This window comes from Rhinichthys klamathensis, unplaced genomic scaffold (genome assembly GCF_029890125.1).
Source record: "Rhinichthys klamathensis goyatoka isolate OS25496 unplaced genomic scaffold, OSU_Roscu_1.1 h1tg000036l_1, whole genome shotgun sequence".
Classification (NCBI taxonomy): Eukaryota; Metazoa; Chordata; class Actinopteri; order Cypriniformes; family Leuciscidae; genus Rhinichthys; species Rhinichthys klamathensis.
The window spans coordinates 9,356,184-9,372,938 of record NW_026606584.1 but is presented as its reverse complement, the minus strand read 5'-3'; the positions used below and the strand labels follow the sequence as shown (position 1 = coordinate 9,372,938).

Genomic DNA, 16,755 nt, shown 5'->3' with positions numbered 1-16,755 from the left:
ATTCAGGTTTGCAACAACTTGAGGGTGAGTAAATGATGACAGAATTTTCATTTTTGGGTGGAGTATCCCTTTAACCTACCCTTAAACCTAACCTTAACACTAAACCGGTCCCTAACCATACCCGTATTCCACCTCAATAGCAGCAAAAGTGTTTTGCAATACAACATGAACACAACATTGCACCTAACATTTTTTTAAACCTAAGTACATAGTAGTTAAAGACACCTAATATAAAGTGGGACACTAACTCCAGCGGTGGACAGTCCTTAACCAGGCCTAACTGCCAATAGATTAGACCCTGTGCATTTATCAGTATGTGTAAATGAGAAAGCAGTTAGCGTTGGCCCGGCCAGACCGGGTATTAGAACAAGTAGCTTAAGATGATATCGCAGTACACACTGCCTGCAGGCTGACTGCAGATTACTAGGTCAGGAAAACAAGAGAGGGGAGAAAGAAAGAGTGTTGACAAACAATCAGGGCTTTATTAGGCGGTAATTATATGTTAAGCCAGCGTTCGCTCCTAACTGGAGAAAACGCAAGCTTTAAAGGAGACCTGTGGGGTTTAGCGCCCCTTCCCTTATCAAGGTCACGAGTCATCAGTCAGTGTCGTCTGACTTCACAGTCTCCTAATCACTGGGGTTACTGGGCAGGAATGGGTTGTCATTTCCCCTTAAATTCGTTTGACCTCTGTTCAGGAACTAAGTGTGAGCTACACCGCGATACAAATCACTAATCTGACAGGCTAACTGATAAGATGAAGCTTAAACTACAGTGGTGACAGGCAAATTATCATTATGAGACAGTTGGAAGAATTATTTGAGGGCTGGACTCTCTATATAACACAATACCAGACCTCTGATCACCCAAAGTGCATGTCTCCATGTTCAGGCAAGAGGTCTGTTGTCCATTGTGTTGCCCATTCTTGCCTTATCCTGTTGCAATACACCTTCCTTTGAATGGAGAACTGCCATATACTCAGAACCCCTCAGAAGGAAGATGAAGCAGGCCAGAGAGGAAACAATTTCATTGTTCACTGATATCTTTAATTGTGATGGGCGAGGGGATTATGTAGATTTTGGTAAGCCCTACTGACAAGAAATGTTTGAAAGCGAATGGCCCATAGAACAGGGATGTGTGTGGTGTGTGTGTGTCTGTGTGTGTGTGTGTGTGTTTGGGGCTTAGAAGAACATCTCTGCCCTATAATAGGGTAATCCCAGAGCCAAGGGATCCCTTCTTCTTCTTACCAAAAAAGAAACATATACTGTTGTCTATTGTGTTCTGTGGCCTTCATGCTAAAGAAAGTGGATAATAGTGAAGTAGTGAACTGTTAGCTAATTGGCCTAGAGTTAAACTTGACTTTTAAACTTGAACTTTATTGTGTGCTATTGTTGACCTGCACAAACTATGGCAACAGGATGTGGAAGAAGTTATGCTCTAGTTTTTATCTAATACATAGTAAAAAAAATAAGTAACCAATAATATTACATTTAGAATGTTAGCTGTATACCAGTCTGTTTTTTGTGAAGTCGGACAATGTGATTTTAGCCCAGCTCCATTCACCATGTACACTGTAAAAAAAAGTTGCTTCCTTATATTTTTAAGTACAATCAACTTAGATGTTTAAGTCATTACAACTTAAATTACATTAATCTGACTTTAAATAACGTTAAACAAATGAGTTGAATCTTTTATAATGTATATATCTATATATCTATATATATATATATATATGTGTGTGTGTTTTGATGAGTTAATGTAAATGTACAAACATATGTTGTCATCACTTATTGATCATATTTCTTTTTTACAGTGTACAGTAAACTGTATGTTAACTAGACCACAATTGGCTTTGGTGTTGTGCATATACTCCAAAAGACTTACATTTACACTTTTCACTTATCCATTGTCATGTATACTTGGACAGACAAATGACAACCATGGTTCGACACAAAACCCCACAGAAGCTCCATAAAACTGCGCATGAACAAGTTCCGACTGACCTTGTACACAGATTAAAATACAGATTCTGACAGGTGAATGTGATCCTAAAGCAATGTGTATTATTTATTATTCAAGTAATCCTGAAGACCCTGATTAGTTTGTTTAGGTGTGTTTGATTATTGTTGGAGTTCAGAGCAGAATTGAGCATCCTTGGACTAGTCTTTGAGTCCGCTTGAGTCTCGGAACTCGGAAGAGGTCCTATGTAAAGATGAGGGTGAGTCCATTGAGCACGGCAGTCTCTTTCCGAGGCGTTATCTGTGCATTCAGTGCACTTTCATCAGAATGTATTCATACGTATACATTTTCAAGTCTGTATTCATGCTGGATGTATGTCATGACTGTATGGCTTAAATACTGTTTGGTCTGATGGCAGAGGTCAATCTCTTGTGATTTCTTTAAGATTCGCCCAAGGATTTCTCACTGTGTTTCAATTGAGTTCTGGCAGAGAGGGAAGAGAATGAGGGATGCACATGAAGGGATGTAGGAAAAAGAGGCTGTGTGATTTGTGTAAAGGATAAACAAAGACTAAAACTAATTACCGCTGGAGGTCAGCACTGCAAATGCATATTCAAAAGCGTGGGGCGTCGCAGCAAATTTACAGCGGTCACACTTATTTAGCGGCCTGAATAGGCAATTTCGCAGCGAATCTGGAGAGAAAGGGGGACATGAAAAGTTGTGAAGAATTGATGACGGACTCCTTGAGAGTGAGCAAAATAAAATTGACCATGAAATCTGGAGCCTGGAATTAAATTGGCTGGAAGAAGAGATGAAAAAAGGGAGAAAAGGTGTGGGGTGTGACTTATAAAAGTGGTTTTTGTGTGAATGCCAAGGTTAATTTGCACATCAGTTAAATGGATTATTAAATTTGAGAGGATAAGTTTAAAGGAAGGAAACCATAATGGCCTGATAGATATCATTCAGCGTTAGATTGATGAAATCTGCGCAGGTTGTGAGGAATAGCGTTTCCCTCAACTCAGCGAGGTTCAAAGGCGAATCATTCTCATAGCTGATATATAAAATAATATGAATGATATGTAAAGTTAACCATGCTTGCTTTGAATGCCAGGCAGCTCAACAGATGCCAGGGAGACGAGAAGAAATAAATCTTCAATCGCCCTTTCGTTTTTATTCGTAAATCTGTTTATTTTTTTCAGTCGAGATCTCATTTGTTCGTTTTACTCATCATCTGTTAAATTAATTTAGTTGTGCACAGTGAATAAGTCCCTTAGTGTGTAAAGCGTGGCAGGCAGCGTGAGTATGCAAAGGTTAAACTGGGGCCAAATGCTTTTCTCGTCGTCCAATGACATCCATCAGTGCCCAGATTGGCAGACAGCAGTCACTTCAAAACAATCTACAGTCTTTTGAGGCCACATGCAGATCGCTGCAGGAGTGGGAAACAAACCCGGCCGCCATTAAAGTAGATGCACCAAAACCAATTGTAAATTATTAGCTGGGAAGTGACAAGGAGGAACTGACAAGGCTTTTTACTGCTGGATGGAGTTCCTCCAAACCGTGAAATTTGTATACTTGGCAACTAAGAAAACAATTCTTGCTGGTGCGTTGAGTAGCTGCCCCATTTGAGTTGAGAGAAAGTGACTGTGGGACAGAAAGAGATTGAGAGACAGAAAGAGGGCCAATGTCTTCTTAATTGCCTTTGGTCACCCACACAGGCAAAACGGGTGCCGCTCGGCTCAGAATTGCAGACTGGGCAAGAGGCACAAAGGGCTGATAGATATTTTATCGCTCAAGTAAACGGTTAATACATTTCCATTCCCCGAGAAATCTGTCACTCGAAAAAATAAAGAGTGAGGCAAATTAAAGGGAGATAGAGAGAGACCGGCGAAGAAAAGAAGTCGAGTGGGTGACACAGTTTTAGAATGCCCTATCTTTTGGCCATCCCCTCTTTTGAAAGGAATAAAGAGTCTGTGCCTCTTTCTTCTCCTCCTTTTCTTCTTCCACTTTTCTCGCTTTCTTTTTCTCTCCCACCCGTTCCCATATCTCTCGCTTTCCTTTGCGAGTAAAAAAAAAAAAAAAAACTCTCATGAATGATGTATGTGTGTCTTGTTATCAACAGCGATTTCTATAGACCTCGACGCATTCACCAAGACATTCATGGCGTAATTGTTAATTTTAATGCCATAATGGCTTCAGATGGGAGGCCTGATTAGACATTTATTGCACAATTAAATGAAACATACTCAAAAATCACAAAAGGCTTCCATAATTATTTCAGGCCATTAATAAAATGGGCATTAAATTATATTGGACACAAAAGAGAAGTGAAATAGATTTCCATTAGAGCAATGGAGGCAGTGAGGGGGTAATAGATCCTGCCTGAATTCACTCTGAAATTAATTGTTGGCCAGCCTATTTCCACATACAGTGGAATAAATGAATGAGAAAAGAGAGGAAGGAGTTGGTGGCCATGAGAGAGGGGCTGTGGGGGTGACATTAGGAGACTGTGATAAAGCCCTTTTGTTTGAGAGCCTACTATAGCCATTATATTCAAAAGTGAAGAAGAGAGAGAGAGAGAGGACGAGAAGCACGTAGGGATTTCAAATGGTTTCGAACGTTCAGAGGATGCAGAATCCCTAAAAGTGCCGTCCACACCTGATTTGCGTCGTTTATGGTCGAATAAACGTCTCGTAAAGCTGTGTGCAAAACAGTATTTAAGAAGTTTTGACTAACTGTTGGTCAACAAGGCGGATTTTCAAGATGTAGATGTGGTACAGCCAATACTGTAACTAGTAAATATCAATGCTCCAATTGGTTCATGTTAATGCATCGAAAAAGTTAATAAACAGGCTTTTAGAACATAACGCTGCTTTTCATCTACTACAAACACACAGGAGCACTTTAAACTGATTCAAAAGGAAACGATCTGAAAAGCGCTTCAGAGCGCAGTTCTAATAGGAAGCCAAATAGAATTGTCTTTTGAACTGCTGCTCCATTGAGAATCACAAAGTGTAAAGGAAAAGGAGAACTGATATCTCACAATGCAATAACAGATCCCCCTCCCAATAAAAAGAATCAATCAACACCCAGTACCAATGTTTATTATTACAGTTTCATCTAAATAATTTTTTTCTGCATTCAAAGGCATTCAGATCTTTTAATTGACTCTCCTTTTATCATTACCCTTTTGGTTTCCTTTTTACTTTCCCTTTTTTCTCTCTCTGTGTACCTTGGTTCTGAGCGTGGTTGCAAGATGCTTGCTTCTGTTGTGTTCTTCCATTAAATTGTGGATGTCACTACTAATATTAGCCTGTAAAAGAAAAGCATAATGTCAGTGTTTGTGTTAAAGGAATAGTTCACTTAAAAATGAAAATTCTGTTCATCATTTACTCACCCTCAAGTTGTTTCAAACCTGTATGAATTTCTTTCTTCTGCTGAATACAAAGGAAGATATTTTGAAGAATGTCGGTAACCAGACAGTTGATGTGCCCCATTGACTTCCATGGTAGGACAAAATATATATTGTAAGCAAATGAGGTACATCAACTGTTTGGTTACCCATAATCTTCAAAATATCTTCTTTTGTGTTCAGCAGAAGAAATAAATTCATACAGGTTTGAAATAACTTGAGGGTGATTAAATGATGACAGAATTTTCATTTTTAAGTGAACTATTATTTTAAGTTGATTTGTGTATATACAAGATCATTTGAGTTTAGATTTATTCTTTCCCTCAGTGTTGCTTTCAGAGCTAACAGAGGAGTTGAAATGCGATTTACATTGTTGTTACTGATTTTACTGACTTGTTTTAAGTCCAGTTTGTGTAGTTTTATGTCTAACTTTCTCATTATCTCCTTCACTACAACTTAAAGGGACAGTTCACCCAACAATGAACCTTTTTGAAAGCTCACAAGACTTTCGTTCATTTTTGAAATACAAATAATTTCAATATTCTCTCTTTATTTTTGTCCATCCATTGAAAGTCCTTGCCACCAAAATACTTTTTAATAGATACAATCACTTTATATGAAGAACAGATCTAGTTTAGGCTTATATTCCTATATAAACATAGATCAAATTACATGTAGAGCTCATCAAATATGGCAAGCACAGAAGCTCATCCGTGCTTGCTTGACACGCGGGAACCAATGAGGTTTGTTCATGGTTGCGCTTATGGGTTTGGAACGACATGAGTAAATGGTGTCAGAATTTTCCTTTTTTTTGGTGAACTATCCCTTTAACTGTCAATGGAAGTACACCTAAACGAGGACAAATAAAAAAAATACTTGAATTAAACCGGTCACTGGTTTTTGAATTGTGTTTTTATGAATTTTTATTTATTTATAAACCTCTTTATTTTCCACCTGGTTCCTCAAGAGGCTGATCTAGCAGGGACTCTCTGAGTCACAATTACCAATCAGGAAGCTGAAAGTGTGCCACGAGTCATCCTGGCCGTGAGCGAGCCTTTCTTCCTCTTAATGAAGGTCAGAGAAGAGGCCCCATTTCTCTTTTTGGGTGATAATTCATCCCTATCTCCTGTTATCTGTGCCTGGCCCCTTTAATCCTAATTGTATTGTATGATTGTGCGATGCTTGCTTCTGTGTCTCTGAAGCATTACCCTCCTCTTTTCATTATCAACCATTGCCTTGAACCTCTTTTAATTTCCATTCTATTTTATTTCATTCAATCATTGGCTCTGTCTTTCCTTTTTCATTAACTCTGCCCTTTGCACAAGGCATGGGATTCTCTAAGGGGCCCTTATTGGGCTCCTTCGTGAAATGTTATATTGTAAAAATATTTGACCATGAGAATTGTCAATTTTATATGTCTCCTGTCAGTCATACGTTTCTGCCCTATGCTCATTTCGGTTTTGATTAGGGCTTGGTCCCAGCTATTGATAATCACAGATTGATATGGGGAGAGAATGAGGAAAAGGAAACAGATATGTAAACATCCGAAGATGGACTGGACTTGGCCATGACTGGACACTTTCCCGGACATGCTGTCCAATCTCGAAGGCATTGATGGCTTGTCTTTCACCGTTTTCCCAAAATAGCATTATGCTCATCACTCGTATGGCCGCTCCAAAAACGGGCCTGGGATGCTGCGTGGGCTAATGAAATTTCTCCAAACCAAACAGAATTTTTTTTGTAAATATATATTTTGCAGAGGTTCCAGAAAAATGCTGGCTGTGACAGCTGACTAAAATCAATTTCCACACTGGAGAGAAATGGGAGCCAAGAGCCACGGCCAGAACAAACACTGGCAATTTGAATATGCGAAATAATGTCGGTCTGTGAGGAGGAAGCAGGCTGGGGGAGGGAGATGGAACGGAGGGGGAGGTTGAGGCAATACTCCACCACTTTTCAACCCACTGTCTCATAATGGGTAGAATTTTCTGAATTTTACCTTTCAGGCTGGCAGTCGGAGTGAAAAGTTGCTGGAGGTCATCAGGGGTTTGCTTAGTGTTGGCTCAAAACATGCCAAAACAACTTTTAACTTCCATTACAGTCTGTCTATATAATTGGCTGACAGCAGCCCTTAGGGTGAGAACATTATGATTAATTTTGAAGTGCCAGTGGTCTTTAAGTATATAATTTGACAATGTAAAGCTTTCATTTTATATGCTGGTTACTTCATTGGCTCTTCATTACTTTTTAGCAATCAAGTTGAGTAGTTTATCCTAGCTATCTTTGTCATTAAAAGTAAAACATATATAACACCGTATCCCATGTTTTTTGCACCCCCATAAGGATTGTTATAGTCACCATCAGTGTTTGTATAGTTCTTGCATTTTTAGTTTCAAATAGATTATTTCTTTTTGAGCTTTAGTAACCTTTAAAACGTGTTGGTTGGCTTTCTAAATAATTTGGTTATGTGTCTATTCAGAATGACTTATGAGCAGTTTTATAATGATATTCTTAAGACTTCTTTGGAATTTAATTTCTGAACTGCATATGAGGTTAGGCCAAGGCAAAAGAGGCCACTCTGCTTTTGAATAATGTCTGCATTCCCACTAGGTCAGACATTTGAAATGTTCTTCGTGTGCTTTGTATACATGAGAGCATTTCCGTTGTAAGCACACTACTATTTCCGCTGTTGAATCCGCAATGTTACGCACAGAACTTAACTTACCAAGATAATTCCTAGGGGGTGAATATTGGCTTACAAAACAACATGCAACATAGTCGCAGAGGTTTCTTGGCAGAGCACATTTCCAAATTCTCAGAGGAAAAACATCTATTGCAGCATCATGCGAGCAGAATCACAGCAGCAAATGGGATGAAAAAAGAATAAAAAGCATTGAAATGTCAACACGGGTTTGTGAGGAGTCCTGAGTGGGACCGCGAGTTAGCAGTGGAAAAAGCCACTTAGCGCGTCAGGACCATGGACAGCTACTGTACCACCGTATCCATCTCATGAACCCTGTGTGAAACATCAGGGTCGGAACACGTGGGATTTACACAATGCTACCGCTGATTCTGAGAAAACACATCAACGGCGATGTAACCGAATTGTTTTTCTGTAATTAATGGAATTGTTGATATTGAGTTGACCTCTTTTCATTCTATATCACTGAAATACCCATTCATCCATCTGTTTTCCAAGTCGCTTGTCCTATGTAGGCCACCATAATTTTAGTCATGATCAGTAAAATAGCCTATCTAAAGATATGTGATTGATTATATTAAAAAATAGATATAAAGTTCAATAATATATCTCTTTATATAAAGGACTTCATAGATTTCCTCACCTGGAGTCTATTTTAACTTTTTTTTGCATAAAGTTATTGATGGGGAAGTTCAGGCAAATGCGTCTATAGAGCATTGTTAGGCGTGCCAAGTTTATTATTATTAGCCTATTATTATTATTATTATTATTAAAGGTAATTCATTCAGCTTTTCAACAGCGGGTTAATATATAAAAAAATAATTTCCATGCAGCAGTTGAGTTTCTATCATCACATGCATAAAACACCACTAAGTGCAACTTTAGGCTTTAAATTGACTGAAGCTTTGCTAAGGTTTTTTTTTTTTTTTTTTGTATGTATTGACTTCAGGTGCCTTTGTGCATCTCAGTCGACCTGCAAATGCTTGAGAGTAATACATTTTTAAAGAAACAGTTTTTTGTATTTTTAGGGGAACAGCAAACATGTTGATAATATCAGTGCACGTTCTTAAAGACTATCGGATAGCAGTTTGAATGTGAATAGTAGCATACAGTGATATCGAAATATTACTTAAAGGTAGCTAGTTAAAAGGGCTTGAAAAAGTAATTTCGGAAAAAAAATGCGTTCAATAAAAAAAAAACCATCCGACCCGAATTTGTAGACAACTCGTATTTTAGATTACATACTCTGATATAGAGTATCGTACACATCAAAACATAAATACATGCACACCTTTGCATGCGTTGGTGGGTTGCTAAAGTCCTCGGTACGCGGAAAAAGAAGTGGAAGCAGTTCACTTTGCGCACGTGAGCGATCCATAGCTACTCCACACACGGAATATCTCCTCCATTATGACGAGCTCCCATTTAATGACGCGCGCGCCTCAGCATGCTTGATTTCACAAATCTCACTTCATTTGGCGTTGAGTACATCATCTCTATGTCAAATGCTGTGTGCCCCAATAATTTCTGTTAATTCCCGTTGTAATTTCTGTTTCTATCAGGCTGGTGGTCTCCGGATTTCAAGCTGCACTGCTCTCGGCTGTGCTCTGAAATGGAGAGGGAGGCTGAGAGGCGGTGGAACGGTAAAGCTTGATGGATATCGAGCCGGCACCCCTACGAAAACACACTTCATGCTCTCCGGACGCATTTACCATCAGCGCCTCATTGAGGATTTATATACACATGGGCTTTGCTTAATTTTTTTCAAAAAAAGTTGTTTTTATTTTTTGTCAGAATTTAATGTATGGCAAAGATGATAAACGTCCAGGTAGCTAAATTTGCTTTCATTATGCAGATTGTATTTTCGTAAAACGTGTCATTAGGAGTAAGATGAGCATGACACTTGAGTTGCTTTTACACTGCCAAATAAAGTTGCAACAAGAGTATAGATAAAGCAATACAAATTTAAAAAACAATTCACATAATTCTGATGACTAAAATAAATTAAACCATCTTCACCTGCATGCTGCAAAGCCGAAACTCCTGCATGTGATTGCATATGTGAAAATCAATACATCTGCGTTAATATTCAGCTATAAAGTGACCTTGGGAGAGCAAGACTGGGGGAGTTATACACACACACAAATGAAGTGCATAGTCAGTTAAATAACCTTCGCCGATAATAAGATAGACCATTTTAGACGTTAAAAAACAACACAAAGACAAAGCTCTCAAGCTGACAGACAGATAAATCATTAAATAAGCAATTGGAATATTTCCAAACATTAAAATGCGGTTTAGATTATTACCTGCGTTTTAAATAACGAACGCTGTATCATGTAATACGGTAGAGACAATATATATTCGTGTGCTAAATTACAGACAGATCTCTCTTCATGTCACGCTTGAAGGCCCCTCCACGAGATATCACATATCTTATACATTTCACTTAATAATTACACCCGTGCCTCTCATATATCAAGCTCCTTGCCTCAGGCTCATTAAGACCCTGATCTTTTTGAAACACTCAAATTTGCATGTTAAAGGTTTTGGTGCGCGAACCTTAACACAAAACATTAACTGAATTTGTAATATTTCTGTTCACACATTTTTCAGATTTTCAGATTTGGACAATTCTAAATTAATTCGATTTTATTAAGTTTATTTGTCAGATAGGCAACAAAAGAGAAAGGTAGAAAGAGAACACGAGAAAAAAACAGAGGGGTAATTAACCGCAGCTTTAATGTAAAATATGTTCTACTGAAAATGATTAAGGTAACTTTATACTGTGGCAATGAATCTAATGTTTAAACCAATTACGTGATATTCTGAATAGGAATTTAATAAAGCACATCTACCAGAACTCGTGCAAATATCTCAGAAACATGAACAAATGGAAACAAAAACGCATCACATAGCTCAAGGTTTTCATCTGCGTTTGATTATTTGTCGGATGTCATGATTCTATGAGCAACTGGCATTGTTTTCGAACTGCCAAATTTCCGTGGGTATGTTACCATTCAGAAAGGGTCCATGGGCATGTTCTACACATGTGAGATTACAGCAGCAAAACAGGTGCAAGCCCCAACCCAGCCTGTCCCAGGAGAGCTTTGGACAATTGTTCTCATTTAGGAAATATTGGCCTGGGGGCCACTCCCTCAGATAGCGCGTTTGTTTTCTGAGATCTTTAATACCTTTTTTTCCCTTTTTATTTTCTTTCTTAGTGCGTTGTGGTTTTAATGATTAAGCTTTCCTTATTATGTGCTTCATTTATGACGTTGTTTAACCAAAATAAACTAATAAACAACAAATCTGCTGCAAAAGGACAGATATATTGAATAATAAAAAAGTATTTAAGATAAAAGTCAGATGAATTGTTAAAATATTTTAAATAAATAGTCGAGTTTAACTTTAAGGGCACACACAGAAGCGTGTTCGCATAAGGAAAGCGATGTTTAAAATAAGAATTTGTCTGTTCTTCAGGCATCTGTCGTCTCTGAAGGATTGACGCTGGTAGATGTCAGGTTTTATTACATTAAGGTTGAAGGTCTGTGTTTGTAGACCTTCAACTAAATGGATTTGGGGTGGGAAGAGAGTCACCTCCTTTTCCTCCCCGATCTTTGTTTGTGTTGTAATATACATATTTTGGTAGGTATTATGTGGCTTTCTCAGAGCTGATTGGGCGCTCAGGTTGGCGCGTGAACGCCCTGCGATTATGTCAGATCGCGTGCAGAGCGAACCAGCCCAGCCTTTGAACTTCACCGCTTTTGGCTCTCATTCACGCGCTACTCCTCATTTCCCAGCCAGGTGCTTCGCGGGGCGAGAATCCTCCGAGAAAAAAAGCAGGCAAACTGATTGTGGAAACTTCGCTTCCGCGCTGGATTTTGTGGCGCGCGTGGCTGTTCTTCTCTGAGCCGAACAGTGTCAGTGTTTTGAAGAAGAAAAATCTTTCAACTTAACGACAAACACGGAAGAATTACTGGATTTTTCCTCCATTGATGCCGTTTCCCTTCTCCTCCTGCTCTTTAGAAGTGGCATGATCCGTGTCTGTCTGCAGGACAGGTGAATACTTGTTTTTCTCTTGGTTGGTCGAAGAACTTTTTCGTTGTTATTTTAACAGGGAACTTTAAACGGGCGCCTTGAAAAATGTCAAAACCGGTTGATCACATCAAGAGACCAATGAACGCCTTCATGGTCTGGTCAAGAGGCCAGAGGAGGAAAATGGCTCAAGAGAATCCAAAAATGCACAATTCCGAAATAAGCAAAAGACTTGGCGCCGAGTGGAAGCTGCTCTCTGAATCCGAGAAGCGACCGTACATCGACGAGGCCAAGAGGCTGAGGGCTCAACACATGAAAGAACACCCAGACTACAAATACAGACCCCGGCGCAAGCCCAAGAACCTCCTCAAGAAGGACAGGTACGTGTTTCCTCTGCCCTATCTGGGTGACACGGATCACCTGAAAGGACTTCCAGTCTCAGCCACGGACTCGCTCTTAAGTTCCGCGGAAAAAGCCCGTGCGTTCCTGCCACCCACATCTTCCCCTTACTCTTTCCTCGACCCGAGCCAGTTCAGCACCAGTGCCATCCAGAAGATGACAGAGATGCCCCACACGTTGGCCACCAGCACTTTACCTTACGCATCATCTCTGGGATACCAGAACGGCGCATTCGGGAGCCTGGGTTGCCACAGCCAGCACACCCACACCCACCCGTCGCCCACAAACCCTGGGTACGTGGTGCCGTGTAACTGCACCGCATGGTCGGCATCGAGTTTACAGCCGCCTGTTGCCTACATACTGTTCCCAGGTATGACCAAGAGTGGGATTGACCCGTACTCATCAGCACATGCCGCTGCTATGTGACTGCACCGCTAAAAACAGTCTCCTCTTTGAAAACTTGAATACAGCAATGCATGTACATAAGAAGTGAGGAATGATCGAGACATTTTACTGAGGCCGTGTGGACATGAACTTTTCACCATCTACGAGAGGTTCATTGGATCCCAGCATGGATCTTGGAATAGATAAGGCAGGTGCCCAGAACTGTAAGAAATGTAAATGTTCAAACGTTTATTATTATGGCTACCGGATTTGGATGCCTTTAATTTTATTTATTATGTACGATTTGATGCTATAATAATGATAATTTTCTTTGAACAGTTAATATAATTGTTATTCTCATCATATTATTATTATTATTATTTGAATGACTTTGATTTGCACAACTAACGGTTAGGATTCATGTTTCTTGTACAGCCTGTTGTATTTACCATTATGTTTGGCACTCTGAAATTCAAATGATACGACTATAAGGATTTCAAAGTGAGAGATTTCAGAGTTTAGATTATACGGGTTATATTGTTTATAATTATTAAACCGGCACCTAAAATTAGACAGTCTATTTAAAATATCAAATGTGGGAAAAAAAGAAAATCCTTATCTTTCAATATTTTTAATTTGGACATTTTTGTTCTGTGGTTCAAGTGCTAGTCACTCGTCTATTTGATTTCAGAAAGACTTAAAGTTTGAAGCGAAGCAGTTCATGTTGTATTTTTTATCTGCGATGGTAACTTAAATCCTGTCATGTTAATGGAAAGGAAATGTATCTAAAAGGGTGATACCTCGATTCTTTGTTCATTTGCCGAGCAAAGACATTTTGAATAAAGACAATCTGTCTTAAAAAATGCATAACCCTTGTTAAATTGCTTATTTAAACTATTAATGAATATTGTTCTTGATGCTCTTATACAGTCGTGCCAAAAGGTAACAGGCATGTCGGTAGTGGTGTACCCGAACATGCGTTTAATAAATATTTACTCTTCCTGTTATGTATTAACTAAGCGGTTTTTATTTTTGCATCAAATATAATGGATTTTGTCGGGCAGAGGGAACGCAGGCCTTAACTGCTACACATAAACAGAAATGTATCTTCCACGCTAAATATATATCTATAATAATTATCTTCTCAATCAGCACTGCTTAAATAGTCCAACGTTTCGGCTGTCAAATAACCATCTGGCTTTTCTGCTTAGATTTGAGATGAACTCTGTCAGCGCGTGGCGTTCCCGACTGCTCTATAGGGACCGCCGTTCCAAATTAAATGGCAAAACAATTACTGTACAGGGACGCTTAGGGAAACTGAGGGCGAACATGAATTGTGATTTACCCTGTCCCTGAGACCCACAATAGGATGGAAATTGGACAGAAGAAGGGGTGGTACGAGTATGAGCCATGTCATTTAGTATCACAAAACAATTTCCAATAAAAACAAGTGAACAAAGCGTCAGGTGCTTTAAAATATGGGCCGATTTTCGCCGAGTGGCGCCTACAAACGCTCTGTGACACATTGAACAGACTGCAGTAGAAGCTGACAGTTTGCATTACTATCTCCATTTTACATTCGGTTTGTTGATTCTTTCTTTCTTTCTTTTGCCTAATTTTTATTAAATTTTGAGCTCATGTTTTTATCTGTAAACACGTTCGTGTTACTGTGTTCAGGGTGTAAAACTTTTTTGCATTTAGGTGTGTGTCATGTCTCTGAAATAAGGTGATCACACTCTTTGATGTGTGTATGAGACGTTTCACCCTTCAGGGACTCTATGCTTGTTCCACCTGTTCCACCGCTTAGATCACTCCAACGTTTTACGGACATAAACACGATGCTATAAGTTTCACAAAACAAATGAATTAATACCTTCTTCATGAACTAAGATTACGTGTAAAGGGTGATTTATGACGTTTCGAATAAAATCTTATTCATGCACTTCCCACAATATAAATATATCTATTTTTTTTAAATCAATGCGTTGTAAAATAATAGGCATACTACTACTACTACTCTGTAAAACAAAAATATATATTTTCATGATTTGTTATCACAACATTTTTTCTTTTGTCAAATCAAATTTATGTGGTTCAGATAACATAATATTTGGTGTTTCTGTTGATTAAACCAATCTCCTTCATTGTATTAACTAATTTCTTAATTTATTTAAATGAACTCAAAATTTAAGGCAACCAGGTTGCTTTTTTAAGTTAAACCAACAATATATATATATATATATATATATATCGTTTTTTTTTTTTACAGTGTAGGCTACTACTACTACTTCTATAACATTCATGGTAACTATAGTACCTTTGACTTCATTAGTTTCAATGGTTAATGAAAAAAAAATCAGTGCACATTGTTTTTAAATGCAGTTTAGCCTTTAAATCAATTTCATACATTTTTTTCTATTAAATAATTCGATTTCTAATGTGAACAGTGAACATGTTACAACTCGTTTAGAATAACATGTCTTTCACAATTTGTCAAGATTCACATAATACTAACCCAACACAGTTGGTACAAGTCCTCCTCCTGTATTACAAAAAAAGTGTTGCTGAAACTAAAGCAGATGCGTGAATAGGGAATGGGATTCACTCAAAGGAAACAAGCTCGCAGAACAATTGGGTTTGGGCTGCAAACAGAGGATTGGAATTGGCCTGTACTTTTGTCTATTGTCGCAGGGATGGGGAATGGGATTTGCACACCGAGGTGTAATAGCATTACTGTATTAATTAAAATTTTCATTTCACATCCAGATTGTTTACTTATCTGCCAGGAACATATGCTGGAAGAAGTTAAGATTCACGATTCTGCACTATTGCCCAAGGTGCAATTCAATATAAGGGAGGGAGGGGGCTCAGATTTTTATGACAGACTGTGCTCTTATCTGCCGCTGTAAATTAGGGTGATACTCCATTGAACCGAATAGCACGTTTTACATCAGCCCCCTAAAGCATGCAGATTCAACTTTGAAATTGGACGATGATAATTAGGGAACTTTAAGGAACACTTCTAATCTAACAGAAATGCGGGAAACGTGCGTTTTTGCATTACTAGATTATTTAACAATCAACAAGACCTAAACTTAAATTAAACCCTTCATATCGGGAAAAAATATATATTTTTTAAATGATTGTTTAGCTCAGCGTCCAATCAGCACGGAAGTCTCTAACATCATTTCATAATTTGGCATATTGATCCAGGCAACATTTAACATGGTAAACAAAATGACACACTGAACAAATCAACCACAAGACCTGAATATGAATATCAATCCATGGCTTTATGTTTATTTAAAAGCATGTGGGTGTAATTAGATGTTAATTTATGAGCCCTTCACGGCTATTAATCAACTGTGATCATTGCAGCCATTTTGAACTATTTTCTCAAGCATCCTGGTAAAATAAAACGTCGCAAACAAAACCCGAATAGAAAGAAGAAGAAGAAAAAAAAAACAGGTGAAAATTATGATTTGAAATTATAGAGCTCTAAATCTGTAGCTCTTCTCCGAAACGTTTTTATTTGAGCTCAACGGAGAGCCCGAATTCAATCTGCCTTATCTCGCCAAGACTCCTTTCAGCAGGAGATCAGAGAAAAAGAGAGGATAATTGTTCTTTATTTTATTTAATTTAATGCGACAGGCTGTGCTTTCAGATCATTTATATGCTTCATTTAGTGATAAAATTCAATGAGGAGGGGGACACAAGGCGCTTTCTTTCTCAAACACTTTAGTGAAAAATATAAAACACATGAAACAAAAGTGAGGGGACATGACACTTTTAATTGAATGCCATGGGTCATTTGCATTATTGTCTCCTAATGTCACCCTGAAATCGCGGGCGCACTATTCAGTTTGAT

The 16,755-nt window shown here is 38.5% G+C and overlaps 1 protein-coding gene across 1 annotated transcript; it reads left to right on the top strand.

The window, feature by feature from the left end:
• The first annotated feature begins 11,738 nt into the window (after positions 1-11,738).
• On the top strand, positions 11,739-13,757 carry sox14 (SRY-box transcription factor 14). The gene has a single exon (XM_056246255.1). The coding sequence runs from the start codon at positions 12,213-12,215 to the stop codon at positions 12,927-12,929; it is 717 nt and encodes a 238-aa protein (XP_056102230.1). The 5' UTR covers positions 11,739-12,212; the 3' UTR covers positions 12,930-13,757.
• Positions 13,758-16,755: the final 2,998 nt, after the last annotated feature.

Coding starts and splice junctions, on each gene's coding strand:
- sox14 (XM_056246255.1), top strand. CDS start 12,213: ATGTCAAAACCGGTTGATCACATCAAGAGACCAATGAACGCCTTCATG.